Below are 10667 nucleotides of genomic sequence, written 5' to 3'. Positions count from 1 at the left end.
TATTAAAATTAATAATTGGGAGGCATCAAATAATAATTTAATTAAATATATTAAATTATTTAATTATTTTTAATTAATAATTTTATATAAAAGAATTACATGTAAATTTTTGTTATGTGTAAAAATAATTTTCATATATTATATATTCGATTTGATGAGAATTTAAAATGTCTTATATTCAATTAGGCATTAGGTATAACAAGATTAATAAATAAATTATACTTAAAAAGTAATTTAAAGAAACAACAAATTAGTATTATTCTAAATAAATTATTATTATTGTCCACTCCCAAGTTCAGATAGAAATCCTCTCAAGCGGTGGCGAGTGATAACTCGGCATCGGCATTTGACTCGCTTGACTCAGTAACGATTCAACCTTTCTTATCTTCTCCGAGGACGAGTTCACTCAGTTACAGCTTCTCTCCCTATGAACTTCAGGTGATTTTTGCTTCAATTCTGCGATCTAGGGATCTACACGAACTTTTTATTGTCTTCTTCCTTTTCCGCTCTTCAGATTCAAAATTTAATTGAACTTAGTTTGTTTTAAAGTAAACCAAATCTATCTGTCGCGGATGTGATTAATGAGCAACCTATTAATTGTAGTTATCATTTTACTTACATGTCATAATCTCGATTGATGAAATTTGTACTAATATCTGTCGCTTTTATGATCCGTTTTCTCTGCTTCGTGTTTCCTGTAATAATTCAAGTTTATAAAATTACGATTACTTGCACTGTTGCACATGGATTTGGAAAAAGTACACAGTTCTTTTCACCTTCCTTTTTTCCCTTTTTTTTTTTGTTTAGCTGGGATTACTATTTTTTTTTGTTTATGATTGGATGTTGTCTCTGCAGTGTGTTTAACAGCTAATTGTATTTTTGTTCTTGGTATAAATTATCAAAGACTTTGGTTCTATGTTACTTACGATATTGTTTTGAGCACATATTTAGCATTATTCCTATATTGTAGTGTAGTGTAGAGTTCTTCATAGCATTTCGCTATTTCGGGTTCCTGTTATCATGGCATTGAGAGAATACCTTGTGTGTTTTGATTAACAAATTATGCACCATTCCTTATAGCACCAAATTTTGTTTTTGATATTGGAGCTGTTCAACCCGTGAGTGCCATGTTTTGTACATATAGTCCAAGTCCTATACAAGGATAATGTCTTGATAAAATATTGTTTAGGTTTGAGTCCAACGGTGAAAAGGAAAAAGACAACTAGTCATTTCACAAGGTGCACTTTCACCTTATGTTTAGCTACCTTGTTTGCCTTCAACTTAAATGAATCTGTTTTCCTGTATTAATCATGCTTTTCAGTGATTCGAAACTGCTTATGATTACTTAAAAGTTAAAAGCAATGTTCTTATGGTTTATCTTATCTAGTGAATTGCTAGCATTTTGGAAAAAAATCCAAGAAATACAGACCAATATAGATTATGAAGCTTGAAAGGAAGGTGTATTACAGTGATAGGATTAAATAAGTTGTAATTTGTATATAGATGTTTTCATTTAAGCTTGTACTTTGACAGTTTGCTACCTGCTTCATCGTTTCCATAGCTTATAGTTGAATATGCCCATTAAGATTGTATATGAATTATGATCAACTGATTTTTCATTAACTAGGCCATGTAACACTTTTCCAGGCTTGCACTCGATCGAGATAAATTGAATTTTCACTGACAATGGGTGTCTCAGGGAAATGGATTAGATCATTGATTGGTCTAAAGAAGTCTGAAAAGGCAGAGTCTTCTGAGAAGGACCGAAATGTGAGTATCTCCTTCGTCCTCTTTCTCTCTCTCCTTCTTATTCCTAAGCTTTCCTTTTTCTCAATGATCAGAAGGTTGGCAAGTCTCGGCATCAAAGAAAGCATTCGATTGAATTTGATAATGGTAAACTTCAAAATGAGCTTGATGATGATGTGACTCTGCCTATCAGAGATGATAATGATCGTTCAAACTCCGATGTCCATTATTCACCTTCTACTTCTCAACAAGCTCTTGATACTGCACATAATCACCAAATAATGAGGGAAGAATGGGCTGCCATTCGCATTCAAACAGCATTTCGAGGATTCCTGGTAATTTTTCTATATCAAATTGGCTTATCTTATCACGAATAAACTGAATTCTTTTGAATTCTTTAAGTAACAGACAAGAAGAAGGAAAGAACTGAATTGTTTGTTTATTATTTTTTTTTATATGCATGGAATATACATTCTGAAAAATTTGTTGAATTAAAGACAATACTGTATTGTGGTTGAATAGAAGTGACTTATATCTACCTATTTATCTTGCTTCACATCTATTTGGAGGGTTGGTGTTTTCTCTTTACTTTATGGCTTAGTAATATTCTATTAAGAATCTTACTTATGTCGCCAACAACTTCAACCAAGCTGGAACTTGTTGTATGTATCAGGCCAGAAGAGCACTAAGAGCTTTGAAAGGATTGGTAAGGCTTCAGGCCCTTGTAAGAGGCCATGCAGTAAGAAAACAAGCTGCAATAACATTGCGTTGCATGCAAGCTTTGGTGAGGGTTCAGGCTCGTGTTCGGGCAAGGCGTGTCCGCTTGGCATTGGAGAGTCAGAATGAACAACAGAAAGTTCAGCAGCAGCTTGCAAATGAAGCTCGTGTTCGAGAAATAGAAGTAAGGACTAAGGAGCACTACTCTTAAAGTGATGTTGCTTTGTTAATGAGGAATATCTATCTCCTTGATTGTTTTTTGGTTTATATTATTATATCCATTCACCATGGAGATCAGGAGATGAGTGGTTCAATTGTTTTGATTAAGATTTAGGAATGAGGATCTGCCTTCTCCCTTTGTGGTCCTCATTCACAAGCCCAATTGCAAATTTCCAATCATTCATTTGACCTTACATGATATAGTCGTTTATATCAAATGGCTTGTTGGCATCTTCTGGGTACTCTGTCATTCTTGTATGTCTAATTTAATTGAATTCCAGTTTCCTTGTTATCATTTCTGTCCAAGAAACCTTTTAATAATGGCAAATAGCAGCTAAGATTCCATTCTATAATCGTACTTGTGCAATACAGGAAGGCTGGTGTGACAGTGTGGGATCTGTAGAAGAAATCCAAGCTAAAATATTGAAGAGGCAGGAGGCTGCAGCTAAACGTGAGAGAGCCATGGCATATGCTCTAGCTCATCAGGTAAAGATCCATTGAGCATGTTGAATTATGCAGGCAGTAGACATCATACTCAAAATTTTCTTCAACTTGCATGTACAAAATTCTGAAATTCAAGAGAGAATCATTAAAAATACCAATCCAGCTCAAATCCTTGCTGTATTTAAGCTATTCTCAGTCATATGACACTAGTGATTGCTTATTTTATCCTATGAAATTTTGGATTCAAGCTGAGTTCTTAAAGCATTATTTAAGAGGTTCTTGGGTAATTTAGATCTCTGTTTTATGTCTAGTTACATCTTGAACACAACTTTGCATATAAAATTATCTATATGACTTACAAGTACTAAGCACAAGATATATTTCTGAACCAACCAATTTAAACATAATTTTATAAACATTAAACAGTAAACCCCTAAAAGTAAAATGACTGCATAACTGTTGTTCAATAATTTCCCCATCATTTGATCACTGGCTTTGTATTGTCTGATCCATTTCCATTTTGTATTCTTTGATCTACATGCTCCGGGTATATATTTATAGTTTTTCCTCCTTGACAGTGGCAGGCAGGATCAAGACACCAGGCTGCTTCATCTGGATTTGAACCAGATAAAAGTAGCTGGGGCTGGAATTGGTTGGAAAGATGGATGGCTGTTCGTCCTTGGGAGAACCGTTTTGTTGACACTAATCTAAGGGAGGGAGCAATGGTACATGAAAATGGAGCAATGGATGGTAAAAATGGAACCAGTGCTAACAGCAAACAAATTCTGTCAAACAATCATCAAAAACCTGCAAGTCAGAAAGCTGGACCGGTTCTTTCCGATGGCTGTGGTTCTTCACCTGGTAAGTCAGCAGGCTTGCAGGAAGTAGTGAACATTCAGGCTGTTAAGCCAAATGGTGAAAATGCTATTGAAGAAGCCAATTCAAAACCCAGGATTGGGTCAAGATCTCGTAGTAATCCAAAGGAGAGAACCTCTCAAGGAGATAAGCAGGCCAAAAAACGATTATCTCTGCCTAACAGCGGTGAGTTTGTTATCCTTCTCTGCATTTTTGTCCTTTCCTGTACACTGGGGATCAGGCTGCGCCTTTACAAGAGGCTGAAAAAAGAGAGAAAAAAAAAAAACCTATTGGGTGGACAAACCCAATAATTGCATTCCACTTCAGCCAGTTCTTTCACTTTTAGAAGAGTAATGCTCCAAAGGACCCACAACTAGGTGACCATATAGTCATCATTTACAAATGTAGGGCAACATCGTAGAAAACAGATGATATATCTTGGAAAAATGTGTATACCTGTTTTGGCACTCATTAATTTACAAGTATTAGACATCTCTGCTGAAGATTCATTCTATTCATACCCCACATTATAGGTTGAAAAATTCCTGCCTTTGTTAATCTAATCTCCTAAAATGTTACTTAGGAATAAGGTTATCTACTTGCCAAGTCGCATTGCATCATTCAAATTTGTAGAGTGAATTAGTTTGCATTTTTTATTGCATACTTCATGTAAATATCATATTTGTTCTAAAATTCTTGCGTAGATATTAGCAGAATGAGCAATGCCAAAATCCATTTTGCAATTATGTTAGGATAGGAACAGCCATTTCTAAATCCTATTTCTGATTGACATTAGCAGGGGGAGGTCCTGGGGCTCAAACAGCAAGACATCCTAATAGAACAAATGTCAAAGGAACACTCAGCGCCCAAAAGCTCGGTAGGGATAAACCTAAGGTCAATGGAAGAGGGGATGTAAATCTTACTCAGCCAGTTCCACAGCATGCAGGTATGTAGTTTCAAGAATCCCAAGAGGAACTGCTCCATTTGTTCATTGGGACATGTCCAGTTTTTGGTCTGTACATATAAAAGCCAAGCATTGAGTGGTTACTTGCAATCGTCACTTACCAAAAATTCCTTCATGAAGAAGACTTTGATGTGGCTGTTCGATTTTGATGATAATGATATAGGCTTCTGTTATGATGAGAATAAGATATTTCCGGTTGATTCACGTCTTTGTTGTAATTATTTGGTATTTATTGTTCAGCTACGTGATAATGTGGTGGTGTATTTATGCTCAAATGTATTCCTTTCAGTGTGGGTTGCCTTCCATATATTACTGTGGTTAAGCTATTGTTGTATTCTTCTGTTAGCTTGGAACACAAGGCATATACTTAAGTGGAGTTAGTTGAGTTAATTGCATGAACCTTTGCCTCCTTTCAAGTTTCAAACCGAAGTGCTTCATCTATGTAATAGTCAAATTAGTAGTGTTTGAGAGTTTGAATGAATGGGTTGCCCTAAGATGACTACAGTTCGTTTCATTTATTTATTTATTATTGTTATTATTATTATTATGTTCAAATCTTAAGAACGCTAACAAATGAGCATGAAATTTAATTTGGTGATATATGCAGATTTTGGTTCTCTAGTAGTCAATTTCCGTACAATAACTATATAGTATTTTTATTTATTTCTTTCTGGGGGAAAAATAGTTTCATCAGAATTACGAGTGTTTGGGGAAACAAATGAAATCACCGTATAATAGAAGGCTGATATTTTTATGTTGAGAAATAGTCTACAAGTAGTATTTGAAAGTTATAATGATAAGTAGAAGTTGATTATTTCAATGATTTTGTAAAATTGATTTCAGGGATTAAATATGAAATAAAGCATCCGTTCATTTATCATTTTTTAAATTTTATTATACAATTTTTTCCTAAAGAAGAATTTGGTAAAGTTTCTTTTTAGTTAATATATAAATAGATGAGTATTAAGATGATCTTTCCAGTTTCCAAGAACACACACATTTGTCTTGACATTGCATTGCTTGTCATCTCAGAAGGTAGGATGGGTTGATGCTCTCCACGTTCAGATCTAATCTTTTTTGGGATGATGTCTGCTCTTACCCTCTTCAAAGTCAACACATCAAGCTGTCACTCTGAGTTATGTTTATTAATTACCTAACCTTCTTGTTAACGTTTTTTTTAACCTTTTATATTTTCTTTGTTACTGCTAGTCTGCTACTATTAGTTTCTTATCGTTATTGTTAGCTTACTAAAGAGAGGAAACAAAGTTATCGATAATACCGATCAATCCTGTTTGTAATGTTTTGTTTTTGCCGCCTTTGATTGCCAGGTTACAGCTACACACACACAATGCATCTTTTTTATCGAATTTAATCAGTGATTAGAATTTAAATTACTCAAACAGAAATAAACGGCGTTAGTGTTGGAGTTAGTGAGTGAGTGATGACTGATGAGGCGCCAACCTCACTGACTCCACCGTCAGTTAGGGAGCTTTTTCAACCAAAATAGAAAACCCCCTAACCCCCCTTGTACCCACCTTCCACCCCCCTAACCAAAATCCAAACCCAAATAACAATTAATTAATTAATTTCATAATCCAAATTCATCTCTCTCTCTCTCTCTCTCAGCTCAACAAAGGTTAAGTCTCTCTCATCATCTTCGTTTCAAGTCTCAAGCCTCTTTCTCTCACTATATTATCCTCTTCTTCCTCACTCTGTTTACTCCTGAAAACAGCACAACAAGCATTCTCAGTCACACCCACACACTCTCAACCCTAAAATCGAAATCGATATCTCAGTTCCACACCCCATTGCTCCACAATTCCAAAACTCAAATCTTTCCCACATTTCCACTCACCTAATCATCACCTTTACCTGAGTTTCTACTCACATTGACAAAATTCCAGACCACTCACAATCCCCGGTTTCACCCTCGCCACCGCAACCACCACTATCACCACGGCTCCACCACCACCACCACCACCACCACCTCCACCCCAGTCCGCCCATTCCCGACTCCGACGAAATCGACGACGCGGCCCTCTTCCGCCGTGCAATCTCCCTCTCCCACCACCCCAACCAACCTTCTAGAACCTTCCACCTCTCCACAAAGAAGAACCCTTCTTTCAAAATCGCGTTCCTCTTCCTCACAAACACCGACATCCAATTCGCTCCCTTATGGGATCGCTTCTTTCACAACCAACCAACCAACCTGTACAACATCTACGTTCACGCAGACCCAACCGTGAACATCACGCGCCCCGATTCCGGCGTTTTCCACAACCGCTTCATTCCTTCCAAGAAAACCTACCGCGCTTCACCCACTCTCATCTCCGCCACGCGCCGGCTCCTCGCCACCGCGATCCTTGACGACCCTGCCAACGCATACTTCGCCGTCCTATCTCAGCACTGCATCCCTCTCCACTCGTTCCGCTACGTCTACCGCTCCCTCTTCGTCTCCAAAACCTTCGACAAATCCGAACCCGAACCTGAATCCGAACCGGGGATCCGAACCAAATACCGGAGTTTCATCGAGATCATCTCAAAGACGCCGAGGATGTGGAAGCGGTACGTGGCAAGAGGGAGGTACGCGATGATGCCGGACGTTCCGTTCGAGAAGTTCCGGGTCGGATCGCAGTTCTTCACTCTGACCCGAAAACACGCTCTGCTTATAATCGCGGATCGGAAGCTATGGAGGAAGTTCAAGTTGCCGTGTTACAGAGAAGATGAGTGCTACCCTGAGGAGCACTATTTTCCAACTCTCTTGTCAATGGCGGATCCTGATGGTTGCACAAAATACACGCTAACGAGGGTGAATTGGACTGGCACTGTTAATGGGCACCCATATACTTATCGGAGCTCCGAGGTGTCTCCGGAGCTGATCGGGCGGCTGAGGGAGTCGGACAACTCCGAATCGTATCTATTTGCGAGGAAGTTTAGCCCTGATTGCTTGAAACCGTTGATGCGCATAGCAAAATCGGTTCTTTTCAAGGATTGAAAGGTAATGACTAACAAGAATGCATGTTGTCGTTGTTCTGTGTGATTTGTTATTTTTTAATATGTTTTTGCTGATTTTGTGGTTTGTTTTGGGGGTGCAATGTCGATTGTGGGGTGGCATGAAGTTTTGAAATTTGTATGCAATACTGCATTTCTAAATGCTTCCATTCTTTACTGTTTAAGTGATTTTGTTTTAGTTCCTCAATTAGTATTCATGTTTGTATGTTTTTTTAAGTACTTGCTAGTATTTCTCGTGGTTTATTCATTCAATACTAAGGAGCTTTTCTTTTAGTTTCACATTTTGGTAAATTGGAGAAGAGAACCTTTACTTACAGGACTATAGGTCATAACGGTTTTTTCCCCTAAGAAGTATTTCTCGCATTACTGAAACCTAATAAAGCAAATGAGAAACTTGGAGGGAAATTCAAGAGTAGTTCGTTGCCTTCTTTTTTTAAACCATAAACATAAGTGCATTTAAGTCCATTGTTGTTATATTGGGAAATGGGAATTGAATTTTCTTACCATGTATGGAATGTACAATTGTTATGGACATTTGTGATGTTTGTAGTTGTGGTCTTGTAGACATGTTTCGTGATGTGCAAAAGGTTTGTGGCATCTTTTATTCATTTTGTAGTTGTGATTTTTGAGTGTTAAAATATGCTCCTAGTTCCAATTACTTTGTTGGTACCTGAATTTCGCATATTTTCATTTGGAATGTCAAAATATGCTCTTTAATTCAATCAATGACTAGGTACTTTGTTGGAAACCATTTTTCTGGTTACATTTTTTCAGTTTGCTCTACCTACAAAGCTCAAAAAAAGAGGCACTTTTTTTTTAAGATTCTGCAGATGAGCTAACATGGTTCAATCAAATTGATTCTCAGGTTGAAAAGTTGATAGAAGATATTTATGGCTAAAACCAAGTTGCTGTTGCAATACCTAGCTCCATTGGAAGGTATATGGCTTGAAGAGGCATAAACAGCCCACAACCAATATACCTTGAACTCTCAAGATAAAGAGAGAAGTGTCTTGAGTCTTGAGATAAGTTTAGAGTTGTGTGTACTCATTTGCACTAGATATTGTGTCGACTTATTCATCAATAGCCTAGATAGGTGTAGGTCCCATTAAAGCTCCATTTGCTGGAATGATAAATGAGTCGACACAGTGTGAGGAATCAGAATCAAAATGAAGAAAGGAAACGAAGAGGCACCTGCACAAGTCAAGGAAAGAGATGCAGGTGCTAATGCTATAGTCAAGTGTATTCATCTGGTGTATGTGTAAGTGTTGCCATAGAAGATTGTGTTAGGTAGTTTTGTAAGGTTTCTCTCCCTCTTTGGTGGATGATCTTGTACATATGAGCCTGTCTATTAAGCACAAACCATTGATGAAGAAATGATCCACATACAGTGTTCTACTTTTGGATCAATTCCAGTGCTGTTGCCTAAACACGAGGCAACAGTGGCTGCATGGTGATACAATATAATACTGAAATGAAAGGAAAAACCAAGTCTACAGATTCCCCAATTGATCCATCTCTATGCGCTCTTTTGATCTCTTCCTGTTTTCTGATTCCATAGGAGTAGGACTCATCCTTTTTAGCTTTTGTCTCTTTTTGGTTTTTTCTATTGGTCTGTGATCCCTTTCCTTTGTTCAAAGTATCAGATAGTGGCTCCAAGCCTCCAAGCACCGCATACAGAATTATTTAAAAGAAAAAAAAAAGTAGAGAAAAAGGGATCATGTTGCAAATCTTCTTTATGGTATCATATTCTGATCTCTGAGGCCAGGCGACATTGTATATATATACAAGCCACCGGAATCTGTGGTAAGTGGTGAGTTTAATAATTCAACAAAAGATTTATGTTATGTCATCAATGCTTGATTAAGACTAAAATGACCTTAGCTTGCACGGAAATGGATTCTCTCCACTGAAAAAAAATATTTGAGATAATAAAGTGTGATTTTTCACTTTTAATTTTATAAGTGAGATCAAAATTAAATAAGAGAGAAAAAACAATGAAAGGTTAGATTAAACACTTGATAGCATCTGATTTTTTTTTTTTCATTGGAGAGGATTCACTATTAACTTACACTAATGAAGTAGGATTTTCTACTCATGAAATCCTCACTAATATAAAATTATAAAAAGGACTGTTATGAGATGAACTGAAAAACAAATACATGGGTTTTTATATTTGATATTATGGCATTGAAGATGACGTGCATGAGCAATGAGTATAATAAATAGTCTGAGAAAATTGGTTTACGCCAAATTAAATTGAAATTGGAACAAACAATTTTAAAAGTAATTTATTATGTGAAAAATAATTTAGTATAATTTTCAAATTATTTGTAATAATTTGGTACAACTTGAATTTGTTGAAAAAGTGGCCCATAAAAGCCACAAGTGTGAAGAGTGGTATGGTGTCGGTGGCAAAGGGGAGGGTCAAGGGTGGGTCCCATAAGTACCAAGTTAGGACAAAGAAAAGTCTAACCCCCTTTCTTTGCTTTCCCCATAATGTTCCTCCCACACCATCACACTTGGCCTCAATTTTATTATTTGAGAAAATGATACTCTTCTCTCCAAGAAGATATTTGAATAATGTTTTTCTTTTTTTATTTTAATATATATATATATTACACGAATTAAATAATATCTGTTTTTAGTCTATTTAATTAAAATATTTTTAATAATTTTATTATAATTATATATTAGTAATAATAATATAAAA

The 10667-nt window shown here is 36.5% G+C and overlaps 2 protein-coding genes across 4 annotated transcripts; both read left to right on the top strand.

Annotated features, from left to right (window-relative positions):
* Nucleotides 1-286: 286 nt before the first annotated feature.
* LOC127744085 (protein IQ-DOMAIN 5-like) lies at nt 287-5439 on the top strand. 3 transcript variants are annotated; one of them, XM_052256357.1, is made up of 7 exons: nt 287-438; nt 1648-1770; nt 1842-2081; nt 2420-2647; nt 3055-3168; nt 3705-4167; nt 4781-5439. In XM_052256357.1, exons 2-7 carry the CDS (start codon nt 1687-1689, stop codon nt 4933-4935), a joined length of 1284 nt encoding a protein of 427 aa, XP_052112317.1. In that variant the 5' UTR covers nt 287-438; nt 1648-1686; the 3' UTR covers nt 4936-5439. The 3 variants fall into 3 exon arrangements, with proteins under 3 accessions (XP_052112317.1, XP_052112315.1, XP_052112316.1); XM_052256355.1 differs by having other exon boundaries at nt 4778-5439; XM_052256356.1 differs by having other exon boundaries at nt 1628-1770; nt 4778-5439.
* A 474-nt stretch (nt 5440-5913) lies between these two features.
* On the top strand, nt 5914-9464 carry LOC107461965 (glycosyltransferase BC10). Its single transcript, XM_052256369.1, has 3 exons — nt 5914-5980; nt 6850-7943; nt 8823-9464. Exons 1-2 carry the CDS (start codon nt 5914-5916, stop codon nt 7938-7940), a joined length of 1158 nt encoding a protein of 385 aa, XP_052112329.1. The 3' UTR covers nt 7941-7943; nt 8823-9464.
* The last annotated feature ends 1203 nt before the right edge of the window (nt 9465-10667 follow it).

The sequence above is a fragment of the Arachis duranensis genome, unplaced genomic scaffold (assembly GCF_000817695.3).
Source record: "Arachis duranensis cultivar V14167 unplaced genomic scaffold, aradu.V14167.gnm2.J7QH unplaced_Scaffold_232525, whole genome shotgun sequence".
Classification (NCBI taxonomy): domain Eukaryota; kingdom Viridiplantae; phylum Streptophyta; class Magnoliopsida; order Fabales; family Fabaceae; genus Arachis; species Arachis duranensis.
The sequence above is the reverse complement of the archived record's forward strand: the minus strand, read 5'-3'. Positions and strand labels throughout refer to the sequence as shown.